Here is a 25,081-nt window from a genome sequence, read left to right on the forward strand (position 1 = left end):
ACCAGTAAACGGTTTTACCATGAACCGGTTCAAAGGATAATTTGGGAAAATAAGCAAACCCCATCATGCGGCATATCAAACTTCATGATTTCTAAAGTAATGGCACTTCATAGTAGTTTTGTATTTCCTGAGCCGTATTTGAACCGATTGGAACCGATAAACGGTTTCATCAGGAACCGGTGCAAAGGACAATTTCGGGAAATAAGCAAACTCCATCATGCGGCATATGATTTCAAAAGTTATGGCATTCTATAGTGGTTTTGTACTTCATGGACCGTATTTGATCCGATTGGAACCGGTAAACGGTTTTACCATGAACCGGTTCAAGCGTCTATTTTGGAATATAAGCAAAGCCCATCATTCAGCATTCAAAACTTCATGATTTCAAAAGTAATGGCATTCTATAGTAGTTTTGTACTTCTTGGACCGTATTTGAACCGATTGGAACCGGTAAACGGTTTTACTATGTACCGGTTCAAGGAACAATTTTGGAAAATAAGCAAACCCCATCATGCGGCATATCAAACTTCATGATTTCAAAAGTTATGACACTCCATGGTTGGTTTGTACTTCCTGGACCGTATTTGAAACAATTGGAACCAGTAAACAGTTTTATAATGAACCGGTTCAATTTGGGAAAATTAGCAAACCCCATCATGCGGCGTATCAAACTTCATGATTTCAAAAGTTATGGCATTCTATAGTAGTTTTGTACTATTTGAACCGATTGGAATCGATAATAATTCGAGGATAAATTTTGGAAAATACGCAAATTTTATCATGCGGTATATCAAACTTCATGATTGGCATTTTTATGCTAGTTTTGCATTTCCTGGTCCATATTTGAACCGATTGGAATTATTTGACAGGTGAACTTGGGCATTTGTTCAATTTTGGGAAATAGGCACCGGAAATAGGAACCCTGGGCATTGTTTATGCAGTATAATTGTCTCAAAAAATACATACTCATGCAATTATAAAGCAGAAAAACCATCTTTGACCAGAAGTCACACAGACTGAATACTTAACACCTAGTGTGAGACAATGGACAGGGCATTTTACAACACACATGTATACGAAAGTTTTCTCCTGACCAGGGCGGAAATCGAGCCCACACTCCACAGCACATGCGTCTAGACGATTGACGTCGCCAACCGAACGGCCATGAAGCTCTCAATTGATGGGCTTAGAAAAGTTTTCAATGAATAACTGCAGTAATGGTCATAGAATACTAAGTTGATACCTTTGTATTTTCTGGGTAACAATTTTATCCATTCGTTGCGTTGCGTTGTACCGGACTATTTCGTTGATTTCATACTGATAGCTGTCATGTATATTCTTTAACTTTCTTACCCCAATTGCTTATGTGTCACTACTTGGGATTTTTAGCACCCAATTGAAGGTAAAAAATGATAAAGCATGAAAGCTACCATTGCTGGCCACGTTGATATGACATCTACTTAACGAGAGGCCAGTAACTCGCTGACGCTCTCATAGATGTCAACGAGTTGGATGGTCGGTAGGGAATATAGTTTAGGAATATCATCATAAGCTAATAATATAGTAAGTTTGAACAAACTATAGGAGTGACCATGCTTAGAAATTAATGTCAATCCATTGTTGATTTTCCTGGGATGGCTATTAAACTTGCCCTGGCTTATTAGCCCAGGTTTAAGCTCCACTGTTCGCTCTCTGAAACAAGAAAAAAAAATAACATTAGATTTCCCTCCCCCTTTATTTTCAGTTGATCCATTCTTTTATCGCCAATACGCTACCAAAAATAATCAACTGTTCATCTGCATCTTAGAAGATTTGAGAATATTTTACAAATGGTATTTTGGGGCATTATGTTAGGAATAATTGTTCAATATACCTTCAATGTTTGCGTTGAATTTAAAGCTTATTTCCCCAGGAAAAAAATATTGGAAAAACAACATTTTTCTCCATTCGACCAGTACAAAAATTTCGATAGGTTCAAATATTGTCCATGAGGTGAAAAACTACCCTTCTACCGCTTCCAATCGGATCAAATACAATCCAGGAAGTACGAAACTACCATGGAAGATTACCATGCCATAACTTCTGAAGTCATGAAACTGTATATGCCGCATGATGGTATTAGCTCGTTTTCCCAAAATTGACTCTCATACCGGTACTCTATAAATCTGTTAACCGTTTCCAATCGGTTCAAATACGAGCCAGGAAGTACAAAACTACTTCTCCTTCTTCTTATTGGCATTACGTTCCCACACTGGGACAGAGCCGCCTCACAGCTTAGTGTTCATTAAGCACTTCCACAGTTATTAACTGCGAGGTTTCTAAGCCGAGTTACCAATTTTGCATTCGTATATCATGGCTAACACGATGATACTTCTATGCCCAGGGAAGTCGAGATAATTTCCAATCCGAAAATTACCTAGACCGGCACCGGGAATCGAACCCAACCACCCTCAACTACTATAGAATGCCATTACTTTTAAAATCATGAAGTTTGATATGCCGCATGATGAGGTTTGCTCATTTCCCAAGATTGACCTTGAACCGGTTCGTGGTAAATCAGTTTACCGGTTCCAATCGGTTCAAATACGATCCAGGAAGTACAAAACTACCATGGAATACTATAACTTTTGAATTCATGAAGTTTGATACGCCGCATGATGGAGTTTGCTTATTTTCCTAAAATGTCCTTTGAACCGGATCATGGTAAAACCGTTTACCGGTTCCAATCGGTTCAAATACGGTCCAGGAAGTACAAAACTACCATAGAATACTATAACTTTTGAATTTATGAAGTTTGATGGGTTGCATGATGGTATTCGCCCATTTCCGTAAAGTGACCCCGTAACAGGTTCCGATGGAACGTCCGGATTTCGGAATACAGGCCGGACCGATAAAATTCCTGATAAAATTTGGTATAGTTTATGCGTCGCTAACACCCATTTTAAATCCGGAATAATTCCAGTCTCGAGTGACCAGTCCTAAAAATCCATAGAGCCCCTGAAACTTGATTAAATTCCGCTTCTTTTGGTGAAAGTTGCGAAAAAATGTCGAAAGACAAAAAAGTTACAGCCAAAAAGATTTTTATTTTCGTTTTTAAAAGGGGGGTTGGTATCGTAAGGGTTAATTGCCGGACCCTGTATATTGAACCTATGTTTAGCATACGTATAAAGGGTTGTGTCACTTCATTGGAAGCGCATCTTTTGGAGCATCCACAAAATATAAAAATTAAGAATAAATGCAGACTTTGAGTCAAGGCTCTAAATTTGAGAAAAGTTACGGTCTAAGTCATCATCCGCAATAATATAGACAAAATGATGATAACACATTTTCAATCTTTTCAGTAATAGGTATAGCAAATGGTTACATTTCTAAAACATTAACACCCTTCCCATCAAAAGGCTGGAAACTAATTTTGCCTTACTCACTCAATTACAACGCAATAAATTAAATTTCAGAAGTGAAAGACCTCTTTTATGTATCCTCGATAATTAATTGCATCGACTTCAATTCAAAGGTTATACGCCGAAAAACCAACGCTTAGGAACTTACACCTAAATATAGTTAAGTCATCGATGGAACAGGACAACAACCGCCGGAACAGAATTTGTCCCCACTCCATTATTTTCCGGTATCGGTCGAGCTTCGGCAAATAAAAGCGCGGATGATTCATCGCTTTTGTTTTCCGTCCAAGGTAAAAAAGCGATGAAGATTAATAACGTCCCACATAATTTTATCCCGCATTTGCCGCTCGCGTGCTACGCCAAAATAATAATCATTCATCTTTCAGCTGATGTCGGATTGAGAAATTACATTGAATAATTTTGTCCAAAACAAATGTGATGGTATACCTTTAATTAGAAACGAGGGGAATTCTCAAAATACTTCCAATAATATTATTTGAAGATAAATTTTGAAAAGATTAATCTCTATGTGAACAAAGCAAAGAATGCCAAACAGAATTGGTCTACAAGTAGAATCCGGGGAACCCAAAAGTTTGGAAAATAAATTATTATCATGTTTTTATGGAAACCACCAGGGGAAATCTAGAATGTATCTTGGCAGTTACGTCCTTTTCAAATGATGGTCAAGAAATAGTTTGACTTGTGAATTTGCATCGATCTACAATCGGATTTTTTTTCTCAAAATCAGAAGTACGCCTTGGGATTATGAAGCTATTCTTGTATTTGAACTTTTTCCACAAAAGATTGTTTTTGTTATCTCCAAGTATTATTTTTTGTTGTATTATTTCTCTATAACAATTTCTGATTTCTATAGAAAGCATACATTTATAAGGACACATTTAGAATAAACCTTTTTCTGAGCTGAACCAATCAGTTCAATTTATTGCCAATCTACAAACTCTTTACTCTGATGTACACCCAGTTTTTTTCCGGTTTGGTTTTAGTTGATTAGGACCTTTAGCGTCAATGACACAATGAGTCAATCCTACGAAAAATGATCGCAAGAAGTCAAAGAAAATTCAGGTTATATTTAAAACAGCTGTGAAAAAAAATCCAACTACGGAAAAAACCTGGTTTAATTAGTTTGTACACATCAAAGCAACCTTTTTGTAAGTAATTTAGAATTTTGTATACGATGTTCCTGCAAAAATATCGACTCTATAAAAAAGCACTTGAGACATTTGCAATAGGTAATTTATTTTGATTGTAATGCAGAATAGGGAGAAGTGGAAAAGATATCGGGGTTTGATCGGTTTCAAATGCGTCTACTTTGGTGACCGTCCGACGCTCAAGATTTTACAGGAATTCTACTTCTTCATGAATTATCTTCAAGAATATACCTAGATATTTTTTTTTCGCAACAATGCACTATTCGGGGGAAAAGTTTCTCTGCTGGCAGCATTCAAAGGTCGGTAATCTTTTCAGCGTAAGTTTGTAGATGCAGTTTGCTGCTTTTTCGTCGGGATTCAGACGATATGAGGTATAATTCGCACGGTAGGCGGAAAATTAAACGGGATATTTTTCCTTTTTACTCCTGGAGAAGCAATGGGAAAACAATTGTTCACCGCAAAGCATACGATATGGAGTTAGTTTTTGGGAGAATTTTACCACGCAACTGAACGTGAGGGAAATTTAGTGAGTTTAAATTAAATTAAGATTGTATCGTTAGGTAGTTATTGTATGAATATGAATTACTAACAGCACGGAAGCATAGTTTTATTTTTGGAAAATTTGCTGATGATACGAGGCGATTAACTAAATCAAGGTAGTCACTTTTTTATCAGGTCGATCGAAAGGTCTATCAAAAGCTAGATTTTGTAGTGATTCTATACTCCTATGTACGCAACAGCGTAAAGTTGATGTATAAGAAAGTCACAAATAGTGTAAACGAAAAGAGGTCTGCGACGTTAGGCATAAGCACGTCATTTTATGCCTAACGTCCTCATGCCTAACGTCCTCATGCCTAACGTCCTCATGTCTAACGTACTTATGTCTAAGGGTATGCGATAACACTATTTTTCCTGACGAAACGAAACGAAACGAAATTAGAAATGCTACTGTTGAATCGAAACGAAACGATACGAAATTCAAATTTACTTCCGACACTTCGGAACGAAACGAAATTCGGGTCCATTTGATTCAAAATTTTACGAAACGAAACGAAATTTAATTTTTTTTCCGCGGAATTTTTTGTAAATAGTTTTTTTACAATTATATACATAATGCAAGAAAAACGTATAAAAAAATCTACGGGGAAAATAGTTTTGTTTAATATTTTTATAGTCAAATAAGGTCGATACAAATATAAAAAAAATGAAGATTTGTTTTGTTATAAAATGAAATTTTGATGCGACAACAAAAAAGAATTTCGGAAAATTATAAGGACTTTCTAAACATTCTTTAACAAATCCGAGGAGGTTTTAAATTTTTTCTTTCATTTTAATATTTATTACTTTTATTATTTATTATTATTATTTTGACCTTTCTGGCATCAATAGGATATAATTTTTAATAAATGTAACGGCCTAAAAGCAATCCCAAGTAGCACACGCAACATCTTCCAAAAAGCACCTTGTTTCTATTCAGTTTCATTAAAGGCATTGAAAAAACATCAAAGCACGAAAAAGTTGCAAGAAGATGTCAAAAACGTTCGAATTGTGATCAATGTTTCATCAACATTGCAATGCAGTACGTGTTTGACATTTGGAAACAAACAAACAAAGAGTACTGCACTTTATGTTGCAAACACGAAACAAAATCATTAAGTTGCATATTTTTTACCATGCAACTTTTATGCGTCTTTCAAAATTTAATTGTTTGTTCGAATTAAGTTGCTGATAAGTTGAGTGTGTCTTCATGTTTAATTAAGCATCGTTCAACGTTTTGGCTACTCAATTTTTTTTTTCCAGTGATGGTGCAATCAAGTAACAGAAAACCCGAGTACAAAACTTCATAATCGTATGGTTTTCATGGTGAGTCAACATGCAGTCCCTTCGAGGTGTTGAATGGTGCTGTGGTAGAACGAAGGACTGTCAATCACAAGATCCATAAATCGAATCCAGTTTTATATTTTTATTTTTATTTTTTTCCGCTGTAGTGTTTTGCAACATTATTGTAATTTTTCTGCAATCGAAGGATTTTTCCGTAGGCTCCACCCCTTGCGCTTTTTAGATTGCAAGAGAGTTAGATTTGATGGCACATACGCAAATATTGTTTCTTTCCGAATAGTTGAAACACAGTGAAATGTTCTGTAGTGAAACAAGTTGTGCTGCTGGGGAAACGGCATAACGGCCTAAGAGCAATGCTCATATTGAATATGAATCTGAATCATTTATTTGCTCAGCAGCTGTTCTGGATTCATTTTTTATTCCAGTCAACTGTCAAAAGCTTAAAACAGACATAACGCTCAGCTCTATTTTCTGCATATTTGAACCACGAAGGAATCACGAGTTTCAAATATTTTGGTGCATGAATGCGTCATTTTAAATACGGATTAATCCACTTTGCAAATACGATGCTTTGCTTGGCAGCAACATAATTATATCATTAATTTGAAAATTTCAAAAACATGTGTTGTACACTGCTGGGGAAACTAGCGAGTTCGTTCTATTTTGCTCCAGATTCAAACTAGAATAGTGATCGAAAATTTGAATTGAAACTGAATCACTACTGATTTAAATCTACATAATTGTCACCCAAATGCCATAGGGAGAATCTAGCTTAATTTTACAAAAGTACATAGGTAAGTAACAGATCATTTTGGATCTATTCACCATTTTCAAAAGTATGATGGTGAGGGATAAATAACGTGAAAATATTCATCACATAAAATTTTCAACAGACCTCAGTGAAAATTAAAAAGCCGAATTTTAACTGCAATCAACAAATTTCATATTGATTTGATCTGTTCACCATTTTGAAAAGTATTACAGATTCAAAGTGCCTCTCCTCCATTTCAGTTAACATCTTGAATAAAGTCTGATGGTAAGTTTTCGACCAAATTCATGAAGATTTATTGAATCTGTAAAACTTTTAGAAATGGTCTTTACAACAGATCTAAGCAGTATAAAAGCTTATTGCAATACAAAACTCGACTTTTTCTATTTTTTTACTAAGGTCTGTTGGAATATTAGGCGAGTATTTTTTTTACGTTGTGAGGTTTTTATGGCGAGGGGCATTGGAAGATAAACAAAAAACGTGATTGCTAGATGGAAACCTTTTTTCTTTTTTCCAAATTCTGTGGTGGCTGCGGTGCGATAATATCCGTGAAATGCGCTCAAACTGTCCTACACTCTTAAAAATCGTGAAAATTACATCTGACCGAATCTCTGATATGCTTTAATATATTGATACTCAATCATATATAAGACTTAAACTTACGTTCGTTGTCACGTTATCGTTGAAAGATGTTCTCTTTGATTGAAGTTTTGATTTTTTGAAATCAATTGCACGTAGATTTGCACGAGGATGTACTGAGAGCTCACATCACGGCCATCATTAGTTTGCTTATTCGATCAGAGCGCGGTGCATACAAATATAATCGGATACCGGAATCGGCGCATGAGGCCAATCCATGAAGCAGTAGTGATTTTGTTTTCAAAATATGAACAGATTTTGTCTATTTTGCCAGCGATGATTAACGACGTATTAATCCATAGATCGACAAAACTAAAACGTAAGTTCAGTGCGAAAATTGAAAAAGAAAATAATAATCTGCTGCATTTCATCACTTTAAGGAACACAGGAAAAAATAATGAAAAATAAACAGCGCGTAAAACTTGACATGCGAAAATTTACGCTATTCTACGCTGAAATGGTCCTCTTGCTTACAAGATTGCTTTCAACTTGTATGCAATATTGACGATTCACGTCGAATATTGTATACATTTCAAGCTCTATCTGGTAAAAGGGCGAATGTCGCAAGAGAGGATTCTCTTCGTCGACTTCCCCTCTTTTAAATAAAAGTGACAAGCAGAGGATTTCATCGCGGTTTATCACCTCAGAATGCAAGTTTTCATTGTTTTCTTTCGTTCTGAGGGGAAAAACCGTAACGAAATCATCTGCTTGTCACTTTAATTTAAAAGAGGGGAAGTCGGCGAAAAGAATTCTCTCTTGCGACATTCGCCCTTATTCCAGATAGAGCTTGATTTATGCTATATCCCGTATGGAATTACGCTAATAATGTCGTTCCATTTATGTGCATGATTTTTAGCGTAAATTTCTGTGGATTTTTCTATCTGTGAAACATCTTCCGTGGCATGATAAATGAAAACAAAATTACACGTCGTGACGTAAAAATGGGCTTCTCGTTTGCTGCTCACTTTACGTCACGACGTGTATTTTTTTGGTTTCTTGTCATCATGTAATTTTAAGACATGACACAAATTTACGTTTAAAGGGCCACTTCTTTTATGTGCATGTTTAATGACATAACTTTACATGCTTATTTTTAAGCGTGTAGGAAAAACGCACTGAGCAAGCGCGGTTGTGACGGAAAACCGGTACGATTCTGAAGCATTTGAATAATCTGGATCTGTAGTATCTAGAAGTTGTGAAAAAAAATATAAATTTCCATGATATTCGGAATCAAAAATATCTGAAGGTAGAAGTTTCCCAAGCAACCAAAAGTTCAGATTTTATTTAAATTTGTTCCTAACCGAACCAACTGGTTCACTTTTGGTTCACATCGAGTTCCAAGCACCTTAACGGAACTTCAAAGTTCACTTTTGCGCTCCCACCATACAAAAAATTACCTAAAATGCGAGCTGATTAAGCTAAAACATCCCCTCTTATCCGAACTTTTGGTTGCTTGGGTTAGGTCATGACAATGATCTCAATCGGAAAGATACGAATCAGTTACAGAATACGAAAGAAATGATATATCAGAGAATGCCCCAAATCTGGAGCATTCTTAAAGCTGCAAAGATCTAACAATTTACTAAATCAGGAAAACAATGGTTGTTCAAACTGAATACTTTCAAAGGACAACGGAAAATGAACAATACTCAGTAGACCAGTGAGGATTATTTCGCTTATCGAATAGTTTCCACAACTAGAAGAGCACAATTCGAACAATTCCCTCATAATACATTACATATTACATACACAAATCAGTTAACTTAAATAAAAATATAGCATATCAAAACGATGAGATCTACAAATTATTTTTACTTCACTGAACAATATTTTTTAATTTAAGGTACACCGGGGCAAGTTGAAATGCGGGGTAAGTTGAAACGGAAGCTGTAATTTGGATCGGAAATGACCCAATGCCCTGATTATTTTTTACAACAAACTACTCCCCTGAACGCACCTTCTGACTGCCATTCCCGGAAGATTGCAGCTACAAAAACGCAATCCTTGCCTATGTTTATTTTTCGCCCTTTGCAAAATTTTAACCAACTTTTTGACGTGCCAATAAAACAGGTCTCAAAATGATGTTTGGATGTTTGGTTTTCCTTAAATTTTCACGGTAGGTAATCATTCAATGTTGAACAAACATAATGATTATGAAAAATCGATGGGAGATCCATTTTAATTTTTGTATTTCGGTCGTTTGAAATTGCTCCGCAATTTAAACCCATCGGGGCAAATAGAAATGTGTGGTGCGGGGCAAGTTGAAACAACGATTCAAAACGTCTCCTCGCAATTTTTTTCTTCTAAAATTCAGATACTTGATAGTAAGCTTTTAGGGCAATAAAATGGAAAGTAGGCTTTGAAATTAAAACAACAAAAATCAAAAACAAGTCGCCACCCACCAAACGTGGAGTTTCTGCCGCCATTATTCTACGGGTAGAGCATAATTACACCAGAGGTAACTGTTTTTTAATTGCTAATTGCGAATCATTACATAAGATAAGTGGACTACAAAACGAAGGGATCGCTTTTCAAGGTGCGTATTGAACTTTTTACAATGGTAGTTTGTTTAATCAGTCTGCTTCAAATTAAATATTTAGTTTGAAAATAGCTGTACGGATTATGATCCTTTGATTCAAAATCCGGGCGCGGTGGACGGATTTCGATTCAGGAGTAGGTGACTTAATTCATAATTTTCTCATGTTTTTCGTAGTTTTTATGTGTAAATGTGAAACACTTCAAAAGTAGAAGCCTTAATGTTCCCGTGTCAATGACAAACGTTTCATTTGCATTCGATTTCTATAGTCTAGTCTAGAGTACGGATTTTATCCCACGGTATATATTGATATGAGACAATTGAATGGACCATATTTAAGTTTATTTTTTTAATAAAAGAATATCAATATCTGGAATGTGACTTTTATGCGAGTAAATATCAAGATGAGGCGACACAATTAGGGATTTGGTTTTAAAAATTTTAGAACAAAGCCTACTATGTTATCAGTTTTTCTTAAACAGGAGTCAATTTTAAGCTAGTTTCTAAAAAAAATCAAAATCATCAAAAAATTACAAGGGACTCTTATGCGAATTTAGTCACCTTTACAACCTCGTGCATCTTGAGTCTCACTGAGTACATATATTGTGATTTTAATACGGAAAAAATAGATTATCTATGTATGTAGCGCAGTGTTTCAACTTGCCCCGATACGCGGGGCAAGTTGAAATGATGCACATAAAAAAGTAATTTCAATATACAAAATATTTATAAAAAAGTTTGGTGATGTTGCTTATTTTTTATGTATAATCTTTGGCCCGAACTAGCAAACACCGCAAACGGATTCAAAATTTATTAAAAAGCGTTTTTTTTATAGCACTTCAAAGTTCAACTTTGAAAAAACCGTTTCAACTTGCCCCGGTGTACCTTAACAGATATGCTTACGTTTACATGAACACTTTTAACAAAACAACGAAGAAATTTGTGGAAAACTAAATGCGTTTCTGTTGAAGATACAAAATTGGATTACGTAGTGAGATTTAGTGAAAGAATTTATATGTATAGAATTTTGAATAGAGTTTGAATGGCTTTATTCAGCGGCGCGGCGGTGATACGGAAAATGAAATTATTAAAAATTCGAAATTCCGCGAAATTCCGTTAAATTTCGTTGAAAGTATGATTTTTCTGTCGAAATTTTTTAAATAACGGGCTATACCCAACGAAAAGTGCAGATTCGGAATAAATTTTTCTGAGTAAATGAGTACAATTTGCATGATTGCATGAGAAAGAACGTAGTTTTAATAATGTTCCACTGTTGCAAGTATTGCTGTTTTAACCAGATAGATTAATGCCTACTACATAATATATTCTAATCAAAGTTTACAAGCGTTAATGATCTTGTCATCCACATCTAATTAAAAATTTAAATAAAATTAGTATAACGCACGGCAAATGCTGGGTAAAGCGTACCATTGGTACTTCGCGTACCTGAAGGAATAAAATAGACCCCATCTCGCGGTTCTTAGCCTCTTACCCAGCAACTCCTATCCCTACCTCCCCGCGGTGCTGACCGGGATACGAGCAACCTTAGGGAAGATCGGGTAACCAACCCCGGTGGGAACTATGGTCGTATGCTGACAGGGAAGGGGGGGTTTGCTCCTCTCCGGAGGTGCAAATCTTATTGAGCGTCTGTTCTCCATGTCAGGATCGGCTCACAACAGCGTCGGTTCTCCATGTTAGGGGCGGCTGATCATCGTCCGAGTGCCAGCGAGGGACTCTAAGTGAAACTGTGCACCATGGTCCACCGGAAATAAGGAGGAATGGTCCTCCGGAAATTTAGGGGGTTTGGTGTCAGGCCCTGCAAGCCAAAAATCATAAGCAACGAACAATCAACAAGAGAGTACGGACCGGAACCATCGGCGAAGACCACTGCGACGAAAAGGGACTAGCGATTGGAAACTCGGTTCGTGGAACTGCAAATCTCTCAACTTCATCGGGAGCACACGCATACTCGCCGATGTGCTCAAGGACCGTGGATTCGGCATCGTAGCGCTGCAGGAGGTTTGTTGGAAGGGATCAATGGTGCGAACGTTTAGAGGTAATCATACCATCTACCAGAGCTGCGGCAACACACACGAGCTGGGAACAGCTTTCATAGTGATGGGCGATATGCAAAGGCGCGTGATCGGGTGGTGGCCGATCAATGAAAGAATGTGCAGGTTGAGGATCAAAGGCCGGTTCTTCAACTTCAGCATAATCAACGTCCATAGCCCACACTCCGGAAGCACTGATGATGATAAGGACGCATTCTACGCGCAGCTGGAACGTGAGTACGACAGCTGCCCAAGACACGACGTCAAAATCATCATAGGAGATTTGAACGCTCAGGTTGGCCAAGAGGAGGAGTTTAGACCGACTATTGGAAAGTTCAGCGCTCACCGGCTGACGAACGAAAACGGCCTACGACTAATTGATTTCGCCGCCTCCAAGAATATGGCCATTCGTAGCACCTACTTCCAACACAGCCTTCCGTATCGGTACACCTGGAGATCACCACTGCAGACAGAATCACAAATCGACCACGTTCTGATTGATGGACGGCACTTCTCCGACATTATCGACGTCAGGACATATCGTGGCGCTAACATCGACTCTGACCACTATCTGGTGATGGTTAAACTGCGCCCAAAACTATCCGTCATCAACAATGTTCGGTACCGACGACCGCCGCGGTACGACCTAGAGCGACTGAAGCGACCTGATGTCGCCACTGCATACGCGCAGCATCTCGAGGCAGCGTTGCCGGAAGAGGGTGAGCTCGATGGGGCCCCTCTTGAGGACTGCTGGAGTACAGTTAAAGCAGCCATTAACGACGCAGCGGAGAACAACGTCGGGTATATGGGTCGAAGTCGACGGAACGATTGGTTCGACGAAGAGTGCAGACAGATTCTGGAGGAGAAGGACGCAGCGCGGGCGGTTGCGCTGCAGCAAGGTACCCGGCAGAACGTGGAACGTTATAGACGGAAGCGGAGACAGCAGACCCGCCTTTTTCAGGAGAAGAAACGCCGCCTGGAAGAAGCGGAGTGCGAGGAGATGGAACAGCTGTGCCGTTCTCAAGATACACGCAAGTTCTATCAGAAGCTCAACGCATCCCGCAAAGGCTTCGTGCCGCGAGCCGAAATGTGCCGGGATAAGGATGGGAGCATCTTGACGGACGAACGTGTGGTGATCGAAAGGTGGAAGCAGCACTACGAGGAACATCTGAATGGCGCTGAGAGTACAGGCAGTGAAAGTCAAGGCAGCGGAGGAGATGACTACGTCAGTTCAGCGGACGATGGAAGCCAACCAGCCCCCCTTGAGGGAAGTTAAGGATGCCATTCAACAGCTAAAGACCAATAAGTCAGCTGGTAAGGATGGTATCGGAGCTGAGCTCATCAAGATGGGCCCGGAAAAGCTGGCCACTTGCCTGCACAAACTGATAGTCAGAATCTGGGAAACCGAACAGCTACCGGAGGAGTGGAAGGAAGGGGTTATATGCCCCATCTACAAGAAAGGCGACAAACTGGAGTGTGAGAACTTTCGAGCGATCACCATCCTTAATGCCGCCTACAAAGTGATATCCCAGATCATCTTCCGTCGTCTGTCACCATTAGTGAACGAGTTCGTGGGAAGTTATCAAGCCGGCTTCGTTGACGGCCGCTCGACAACGGACCAGATCTTTACTGTACGGCAAATCCTTCAAAAATGCCGTGAATACCAGGTCCCAACGCACCATCTGTTCGTTGATTTCAAGGCGGCATACGACAGTATAGACCGCGTAGAGCTATGGAAAATTATGGACGAGAACAGCTTCCCTGGGAAGCTTACCAGACTGATCAAAGCAACGGTGGATGGTGTGCAAAACTGTGTGAAGATTTCGGGCGAACACTCCAGTTCGTTCGAATCGCGCCGGGGACTAAGACAAGGTGATGGACTTTCGTGCCTGTTGTTCAACATTGCGCTAGAAGGTGTCATGCGGAGAGCCGGGTGTAACAGCCGGGGTACGATTTTCAACAGATCCAGTCAATTTATTTGTTTCGCGGATGACATGGACATTGTCGGCCGAACATTTGCAAAGGTGGCAGAACTGTACACCCGCCTGAAACGTGAAGCAACAAAAGTTGGACTGGTGGTGAATGCGTCAAAGACAAAGTACATGCTTGTGGGCGGAACCGAGCGCGACAGGGCCCGCCTGGGAAGCAGTGTTACGATAGACGGGGATACCTTCGAGGTGGTCGAGGAATTCGTCTACCTCGGATCCTTGCTAACGGCTGACAACAACGTTAGTCGTGAAATACGAAGGCGCATCATCTGTGGAAGTCGGGCCTACTACGGGCTCCAGAAGAAACTGCGGTCGAAAAAGATTCGCCACCGCACCAAATGTGTCATGTACAAGACGTTAATAAGACCGGTAGTCCTCTACGGACATGAAACATGGACAATGCTCGAGGAGGACTTGCAAGCACTCGGAGTATTCGAGAGACGGGTGCTTAGGACCATCTTTGGCGGTGTGCAAGAAGACGGTGTGTGGCGGCGAAGAATGAACCATGAGCTCGCCCAACTCTACGGCGAACCCAGTATCCAGAAGGTGGCTAAAGCCGGAAGGGTACGATGGGCAGGACATGTTGCAAGAATGCCGGACAGCAACCCTGCAAAGATGGTGTTCGCTTCCGATCCGGCAGGTACGAGACGGCGTGGAGCGCAGCGAGCGAGATGGGCAGACCAGGTGCAGAACGACTTGGCGAGCGTGGGGCGTATCCGAGGATGGAGAGATGCGGCCTCGAACCGTGCATTGTGGCGTCAAATTGTTGATTCAGTGTTATCTGTTTAGATGTTAACTAAATAAATGAATGAATAGTATATTTTGTCAAAAAACCGTTTCTGAAAATATGTAAAAAAAACCATCAAACTAGAAATGTGGTTTCTGTACTTTTTTTTCAAAGACGAAAATAGCAGCCGTAGTAATTTCCATCACCATCATCTTCGTCCCGGCCATCAAAGTATCAACGACACCCGACCAGCAGCAGTCTCGTCGGTGAATGTGCCTGAAACTTTTCTTTGAACATCCCACCGGGGCACAGGGGCATGCACACCGTCTTTCTGTGCGCTGTCAGTTAGTGGGACGCAAAACTCCATCTATCCGGTAAACTTTTGTACTCCTTTCCTCGAAACGGGTTCGCTTCGGGTGTTCGATCAAACTTCGAGAAAAGAAAATGTAATGAGTATTTGTGCAGTGAACAAGCAACCGCTACCAAGAAGAACAGGTGGATCCAATTGTCAGGGCAGGGCAAACAGTCCATCGGAAGTTTAAATTGCATCACATTCCGGGATGCTGTAAACAGTTCTGGCGATTTTTTTTTCATCCGACTCAGTGCGAAACTTGTCCTAGCGTTGCATTACAATTCACTTGGTACGGTTTAGTTTGGCAGAAGTTGTACCTACGATGGATTAAAATAGGAAGCTGCGACAAACGGATAATCGATGCTTGGCTGATAAACACTCTGGTTTTAGATTTCTATGTTTAATTTAATCAACACCAAATGTAAAGATGATCTTGGTTTGAAACTCGAATTTAGAAGTAAAGTAGTTGATGCCTTTTTCCCATTTTCCAGAGCTGTTGAAATTTCCATTTTCCTTCTAAGAACAAAATATCACATCCAGACCAGTTTAAAGGAGTTTTGTACGGTTTTGCAGAAACCCAATCATATAGAAATGATCTCCTACTCAAAATAACTAGGTTTTTTAGACTTTCTAAAGCATTTAATTTTTTATCACGCCGAATACCGAGATCAAATTTGGAGGAAACTAAAAATTCAAATCGCTATAGGGACACGGCAGGTATTTTCGTCCTTCGTCGTATGGGTCAAAACCTATGAAAGCAACGTCCATTTGCTGGAACTACACTTTAGCAGAACGTTTCTCCTGAGCTTACGATTCGGTACGGATGAGTTCGGCAAAAAAATGTCTCTTTTATTGGTTTTCGAGACTATGACGAAAAGACGAAAATGCCTGCCGTAACCCTAGGTATCACAGCAGCCCGTTGACCGATTTTCAAAATACTTTTATTGATCTTTTACCCATCTCATTTAATTTCATAATACCGGTGTTCTGTGTTTCTAAGGGTGCTCAATTTTCCACTGAAATGCCGTGAGTCAGGACGCTGCCAATCAGAAAATAGTAAAATTCGGTTTACTCAATTTAATTTACATAGTTCACTATCATTCCATAAGGAAATGCCACAAACACTTTTTGAACATTCCTAGATACCTTTGGAAGGGTTTACTATGTTGGAAAACTAAACAATGACTATATTTTAGCTATTTCTCAAATGATCTTGAACCGGCTTTTTTCATAAATTTGTTCAAAAATTATTCCTGAGGAGATAGATAACGTATTACAAACAACATTCCTACAGAAATTTCAGGTTCTCTAAACCGTTCTGGAGTACAGATCAAATGATCTACCAGGTCAACTACGTTCTGTAACACATCGATGTCAACCCACCAACCCACCCATGTCCATAGGGCTTTTGTGAATAACTTGCAGTTCAATCATGCCACAAGTTCAAGGCTGGGCCAGCGCTCCCATCACGGCAGTGTCGCACAGGGATCGTTTCTGGGTCCATTGGTGTGGAACGTGATGTACGATGGCGTGCTGAGGTTAAAGCTCCCGCCAGGAGTCAAGTTAGTGCGATTCACCGATATCGTATCCATGATCGTGTATGGATAATCTATTGAGGACGTCGAATTGATTTCAGTATATTCGATCAGTTTAGTTGAGGAATGGTTGGACAGCAAGAAGCATTAGTTGGCGCATCATGGCGCATCACGGAGATGTGCCTAAAATAATCTCGCGAGGCGGCATGTGTAATAGCGGGCATGATGCCTATCAAACTGGTGGTGAATCAAGACGATGTGTGCTACGCCCTCAGGGGCACCATTAATTCCCGAAGGAATATTAAGGCATCAACGGTAGTCAAATGGCAGAGGGAGTGGGACAACTCGACTAAGAGCAGATGGACCCATCGTCTAGTCCCAAGTGTGTCGGCATGGATTAACAGAGCTCATGTCAAGCTAGCTTTGGCTTGACTCAGTTCTTAAAAAGTCACGGAAGCTTCAGATGGTACCTGCACAGATTTGGACATGCGGCTTACTCCGTCTGTCCACGATGCTTAGACGTGACAGAAACGGCTGAGCACACCATGTTCACATGTCACTGGTTAGAAACGGAGAGGAGTGCTACGTTGAAGGTATGCAAAATGAACGCTACCACCGATAACATCGTCAGAAGCATGTGCCAAACCGCAGCAGAGTGGAGTGCGGTCGCAAGAATGTCGACCAGGATAGTCGACATCCTACAACGAAGTTGGCGCACGGAGTAGCAGTAGGCCGCCATTGCCATGAGTACACCACCGCGGAAGATATATGTCTATAATGAATGGTAATGCCAGCGCCATCTACCAACGTCTCAACTGCTGTTCGCGATCGCGTACGAGGAGGGAGCTAAAAAAAATAAGGCGTTATCGGTGTAGGCTAGGTCCACCGCCGGGGACCAGCTGAGTTGACCGTGGCGTGCGAATGCTCCAGCTTCGGGTCGTCGGAGCTCCATTGAACCGGAAGCTATTTCCACCCGGAATCTTTGAATCGACCTGAGCACTCGTCCGGTCACCCGTTGAAGTGAAAAAGTGTGTAGGGCCATGGGCGTAGCCAGGTTTTTGATTAGGGGGGGGGGTGCAAATTTTTTAGGTCTTCTGAATCATAGTTTTATACTAGTTTTATAAAAACACATGAATATAAGTGCTTGGTACTTTTTCCTTCTAAGAGGCCGTACACATATTACGTAAGCACTTTTGGGGGGAGGGGGGGTCTGTTGTTTTCTTACGCGCCATATAAATAAAAAATCATTTGTATGAGAAAAATCTTACATGGGGGGAGGGGGGCTCGAAAAACCCAGAAAAATTGCTTACGTAATAAGTGTACGACCCCTAAGCTCCAAACACTTTGAAACCAAATCAACAACCAACAGAAAGGCTGAATCTCAACAGTGCGTTGCGCGTCAGCGTTTGTACTAAAACGTAATGCCAATAAACGTGACGCATTCACGCCCGGATTCTTCAGGAATGCCTCCCGCAATTTATTCGGCAATGTCTTCAGGAATTTCACCATCAATTTCGCCGGGAATTGACCGAAAATTCCACCATTATTTACTCCAAGAAATCCTCCACGAATTCTTCCACTTTCGTGCTGTTTCTCATAAAAAAATCTGAAAATATGCACCGTGGAATTCCTAAGAATATTCCGTGGAAATTCCTCAGAATTGCCAATAAACATTCCTGAGAATTTCGCGAAAAATCTTCGAACTTCCTGTGTAAATTCCATATTTTTTTCCGTGAAAGTTTCGAATAATTTCTTGTGAAAATTTCAAAGAATTTCTCCAGGAATTCCACCGAAAATTTATACAGAAATTATACCGAAAATAAAATCATCAATGGAACTTTTGGAGGAGTTCCTAGATTAATTCCCAAAGAAATCCAGAAAGAATTCCGGTGGAAACTACAAGATTTCCACTGGACATCCTGCAGAAGTTTCTTCGAAAATTCCTCCGGGAGTTCCTCTGGGAATTCATTCAGGAGTTCAACCGGCAGATCCTCCAAGAATTCCTCCAGGATTTACTCCGAGGATTATTCCAGTAGTTCTATCGGCAGTTCCCATGGGGGCTCTCTGGAAATTCTTCCGGGAATTTCTCCAGAATTTCCTCCGGGAATTATACAGAAATTCCTCCAGAAGCTCCCCGACTAGAAGGTCATATCATAATTATATCATCCTATGTTATTATGTTATACTAAATTTTTATAACAAAATTTGTTAGAAATATGGTGCAGGATGTTGTTAAAATATCTAAATTTCTTTTAAAAACTACACTACTGGAGGTTCATTTAAAAATTCTCCCGGGAGTTTCTTTAGAAATTCCTCCGGGTGTTCCACCAGTAGCTCTTCCAGGAGATCATTCAGGCTTTTTTCAGGAAATCATTTAGGCTTTCTTCAGAAAATTAGCTGGAAATTCCTCCCGAAGTTCTTCCGATAGTTTTTCTGGGAGTTCCTCCGGGAGGTCCTCTAGGAATTCTTCTAGGAGTTTCTCCTGAAATTCCTCCGGGAGTTCTTACGGGAGCTCCTCCGGCAGTTCCTACGTGAATTCCTCCGGGAGATCCACCAGCAGTTTTTATGAGCATTTCTCCGGGAGTTTCACCGGCAGTTCCTTTGAGAAGGAACTCCCGGAGTAATTTCCGGAGCAACTCCCGGTGGAATTTCTGTAGGAATTCCCGGAGAAAGTATCAGAGGAATTTTCGGAAGAACTTCCAGAGGAACTTCTAGATGAACTTATTGAAGAACTACAGGAAGAATTTCCGGAGGAAATCCTGGAGGAACTCTCGTAAGAACTTCTGGATAAATTCCAGGACAAACTCCTGGAAGAATTCTTAAAGGACCTTCCGGAGGAGCTTCCAGAGAAATTTTCCGAGGAACTTCTGAAGGAATTTGTAGATAAATTCCCAAAGAAAGCCTTGATGAACTCCTAAAAGAAAGTCTGAATGAATTTCCGGAGGAACTACTAGTGGAACTCCCGGAGAAATTTTCAGAGGAACAGGCGATGGAATACCCAGAGTTGAATTTCTAGAGGAACTTCCTCAAAGAATCCCCTGTGAAGTTCCTGTAGAGATTACTATAGGAACTTTTGAAAAAAAAAACTCCTGGGGGGGCTCCCGGAGGAACTCCCACAAGCACTTCCAGAGGAATTTTAACAAGGTAGTACTAAAATAATTATTGGAGAAGTTCATGAAGGAATTTCTGGAGAAATATCAGAAGGAATTCCCGAAAAAATACCAGGAGGAATTAATGCAGAAGTTACCAGATGAGTTCCAGAAAGTATTCCCAGATGAATTGCTGTTCTTTGTTTGTTCTGAAGAAATTCCTGGAAGTACTCTTGGAAAATATCCTGGAGGAACTCTAACATTAATTTCCGAATGAAATTCTGGAGTAAATTCCGAGTGAAGTCCGCAAAGAATTCTAAGACAATTTCGCGGAAAAAATCCCGGAGAAATTCCTGAAGGAAGAGAAGAATTTTCCGGCGAATTCTTGGAGAAATTTCTAAAGAAATTTCTAGAGCAATTCTTGGAGGATATTCTGAAATAATTGCGGAAAAAATTCCAAAATGTAATTCTAGAGGATTTCGCTATTGAATTTCCGTCCTGGAAGTTATCCGGGAGGAATTTAAGGAAGAGTTCCTGGAGGAATGCCCGGAGCAGTTTCTTATAGATTAGCAGATGAAATTATGGAGCGAAATCGGAGGATTTCCGTCATAAATTACTGAAGAAACTTTTAGTGGAATTTTGGGAGGAAATTCCGTATGTATTCTTGGAGGAATTCTAGAATGCACTCCTGAAGGAAATGTCGCAGATTTTCCTGGAAGAATAGCCGAAGAAATGTCTAGAAGTAAAACTTGAAGAAAAGAGATCTTCAAGAAACTTTCACAAGAATTTCCAAAAAAAAATTAGTTGGGGGTTTCTAGATAAGGAGAAATTACGATTACAAGAGAAGGATTTTCAAACGATTTTCAGAGGAATTTGTGGATAACTTTCCAGAGGAATTTAGAAGTTCCCAGGGGAGCTTCTAGAAGGATTTATAGGATAATTCTTGAGCCCGAAATGTTTCGAGTTGTTTTGAAATTTCATATAGTATGGATCCTGGATACCCTACTAAGTTGAAAAGCCGGCTTAGTTCCGGTTGGAATGAAGAGCCATAGAAGAAGAAGGATGTAAAGTAAATGGAGCTGTCACTTTTCTTTGCGGAAAAATATTCTTTCCATAATTCCACAAAGAAAAATGACATTTCTAGACCAACATTTGAAAAAGGGAGTAACAGCCAAAAAGTATACCTTCTGATTCTTTCTCCACATATATAGTTTTAAATGTAGACGAAGAATCAGAAGAAATAAATGTCGGCTTTTACGCCATTTTCAAATGTTGGTCTAGATTTGTCCCATACTTCAACATCATTCCGTACCACCGTAAGAACCTGCCGATTATATTCGATTCTGTCCTTTCTGGACGCAGTCTCATCCAAGTGCAGATCCTTGAGGATGTCGGCGCAATCCTAGACATTGCATTTACCTTTCGGGTTCACTACAATGACATAATCGCCAGAGCCAAGAATAAAATGGTGGCTGTTACGCCCTTTTCAAATGATGTTCTAGAAATATCGAATGTTTTGATCTGCCAATTCAGAGGCCACTTCGTCAAGGCAATGTTTTGTACCTGAATCGACGAGAAAGGCTATGCTCTGCATAAGCTCATTTCGTCATCAATTTTTAATAATTTGTTCAACCTATTTGATTTTAACGTTTCTTCGGGTGTGTTTCGACAACAAATGCTCATTTTTTTCACCGCCTATCGTTTCCAGATAGGATAAGTTTTATTCAATGAGACTTTTTTTCGTCCGTTGGATTATACGATAGTGTAATTATGATCTTCGGAATGAACACTCTCTTTTAACTTTAAAAACTTTTCATTATTTTACACCTTTTTCACTTGAAAGTGCTTCGCTTATTTACTAAGTACTAGACTTACCAAAACTCCACAAATCCTTGGTGAATCAGCAATGCCATGAAGTCGCCCGTTAGATCGTCTTTCTCACCCGTCAGCAGCAGGATGCCATCAAACGATTCCGGTCGAAACTCGATGTGAAGCTGGAAACAATAAACAAATTTAATAAGATGATATTTACGTGAATATAGAAGCAAACCGTGGCTGTCATGCTTTAAACGAAATAGAGCTAAAAGAGACGTTTTGCAAGTTTGATGTCACCGATTACTTATTACTATTAGGTATGTTTACGCACTTGAACTAACGGGTGGCCACTTAAAAACTGGAATTTCAATACTTTTCTATGAGAACACTGATTCTTTCAGAGAAATATTTTCCTATGTGCATGAATCCTTAGTATATTCAGAAATTGTCGCACACAGTTCCACTTCAATGTGTTCAGTTTTTTTACAACATGCCGTCAAAACAGGAAGTTCTGCGGTGGGCATTGATTAATTCTTCCAAGCTAACAAAAATCATGAAAAAAAATACACGGTGAATAATTTTAAGCGTGAAAATGTTTCGAAAACTATAAAAGGATTTTTGGTCTACTGCGCTGCATTGTATACAAAGGTGATTGGAAGGCCAATGACACGAAGCAACTCATCAATAGGATCACAAGCATCATCCGGAAATGGCAGCCGTCCAGCGGTCATGTGATATCTGCAAGATTAAACTACGCTGCAAGGCAAACCACGGACCATATGCTATTATTCATTAATTTAAGTTTAAAGACTAAGGCCAACACTTTATATAACGTATATCAGATTGAACTGTACTTCTTTGTAGTTTTCTACCCGAGCAATTCTTTCAATTCCCGCTATTTAGTGGCCACCCGTTATTAACATTAACACAGAGAATGCTAAATGGTGCTCCGTAAAAATGATGATATCGATAAGCCTTTTTAACGAGTTGGACGACCAACCTTATCATTTAGCTATCGCAAGCAGCTAAAATACTATTTTGTCAATTTGGTATGTCTCTACCATCATTGCCTTGCAATTTACCATTTTCAAAGGCAGACTCTATCTCACATGACTACATTGACTGCATCGAAGCCGGACATAGAAAAGTGGGAAAACTGCCTGCCAAGCGATGCGACAGCACTTCTGGCTGCTAGATATCGCTGTGTGAGCGAGTTATTGTTGCAGGAGTGGTTTTTTCTGGCTCGTTGCCTTTTTCGACCCATTTGTAGCTGCTGCTCTGTTTTTTCGTATTTTTTTTCGTTTTCCAGCAATCTAGAACAATGCAAATACCTGTCTGGCCGCTCATCACGGCAGGAACAGTGCCAAAGGCAACGGTTGTTCGCCAGTAAACACACTACAGCAATAGCACTTGTATATCATCGGAACATCAGTGGCATGCAGTGCAACAGCAGGTGTTCTCGAACCTTAAACTCAGCATTTTGCAGCAAAACTGTTCTAGCAGAGAGCAGTAAAGATTCAAGGGTTTGTATATCTTATTTTGTTTGAAACTTTTCTTTAAACATCTGATTCACTGCATAATTTTTAATGAATCCATAACGCTTGAGTAGTTTAATATTTTAGTTAGGCGAAAAAAGTTTCAAAATAGTGTATGGGAAGGTCGGAAAAACCGAAAATTTCCACATTTTGAAGAAACATCTAACATTTTGGCGAGGCAAAACGCCCTAGTGGCATTAATCTACAATGTACTTGCGTCTCCACGCACTATCCATACTAGAATGCTGATTCGCCGACGCATGGTGCTTTGTTCCCTAGGAGCTGCCAGCTAAAAGGCGTTTTGCCTCATGAGTTTTCCGGCAACAGAATATCACCACTTTTTTGAAATGTGAATAATATCAATATGATTAAGAATTTTGACAATTTTTGAATGGCATCAACTAGCTATCTTGTTTAACTGTTGCATAATGTAATAATACCCATGAATAGCGTTACAAATAAGACAATAAAGCAGTCTTTACTTAGCTAGGGCATATTGCCCCCCCTTCCCCTATTTGATTCGCCTCACGAACACCATCTGCTATAATATGCACCACAAGGACATGGAGACGCATGGTTGTTGACCATAGTGTTGGTATGGCAAATCGATGACGTTAATACTAGCAGAAAAATGTATCTCCAGAAACGGCTTATCCAATATCTCTTATTTTGTATCTGTTATGTGGAATGGGACAATCTATTGCATATGAGGTATTTACTGATTTTTAGCTATTTTAATCAGTTTTTTCCTACATGTTTGACCAATTTATTGTAGAATGTTATACAAGTTCAAAATGTTGGGAGTCCCTTCCACTTGGGAAAGTCATATGAATATAGGTGTACGGTATGCTAGTCTGCAAACAATTCCGAACACTTTTATGAATGGACCCGCAGATCCGTAGTGCGAGCTTCGCAACACCTCCAGTTTTGATCAAAGGGTAAAAACTGGACAACGCCGTTTTTTTCTGGCTTTGTGAGTCCCGTTTCACCGAGCACTGCGCCGTTTAGTGGCTGCTGGTACAACATTTAACCGGGAAACAAACTATTATTCATCAGGTTTGTTGATCAATTAAAATGTGCATTTTGCGTGAGTTGATTTTTGCGTTTACCCCGATGATTTTTGCTGCATCCGGGCACATGTGATTGGGTGTGGCTATTCGGAGTTTATATTCCGCGTGAAGTAAATACACACACGCAATCGAACATAACACCATCATGGTTTGTGAACAGAATTTAGTGCTTACCTGGACGTGTTTATAGGCTCCCCGCAGTGCCGGAAAAGCAAGCCACGAATGCTGGTTGAAGCGTGGTGTGTTGATTCGAGAATCTGAAAAGAAGTAGGAGGAAATATTGAAATTGTTAGAAGCGAGCTAGATATGATCGATATTTAAATATTTATCCATTTGGATTTAGATGAGCTGCATCGATTCCATTCGGTAAATAACGCACTTCACATGGTTTTAAAAATAGCGTTACAAGTTGATATATTACATATTAATTAAAGACTTCTATAGGATGGAAAACTCAGAATCCTTTCATGCTGTGACAATACTTGTGTCGACCTTGTAGTCACCACACACTCTATGTTACATCTCATACCAATATCTAATACCATGGGATATTCACGCTGAGTAAT

General features: G+C 39.8%; 1 protein-coding gene across 1 annotated transcript in view; it reads right to left on the reverse strand.

Annotated features, from left to right (window-relative positions):
- LOC134210913 (basement membrane proteoglycan) overlaps positions 1-25,081 on the reverse strand; it is a 654,698-nt gene that overhangs the window by 101,045 nt on the left and 528,572 nt on the right. The window contains exons 6-7 of the mRNA XM_062687352.1: positions 24,690-24,772; positions 21,971-22,089 (exon numbers count right to left, since the gene is read on the reverse strand). Coding sequence (XP_062543336.1) covers positions 21,971-22,089; positions 24,690-24,772 — 202 coding nt within the window. The remainder of the gene's footprint in view (positions 1-21,970; positions 22,090-24,689; positions 24,773-25,081) is intronic.

The sequence above is a fragment of the Armigeres subalbatus genome, chromosome 2 (genome assembly GCF_024139115.2).
Source record: "Armigeres subalbatus isolate Guangzhou_Male chromosome 2, GZ_Asu_2, whole genome shotgun sequence".
Classification (NCBI taxonomy): domain Eukaryota; kingdom Metazoa; phylum Arthropoda; class Insecta; order Diptera; family Culicidae; genus Armigeres; species Armigeres subalbatus.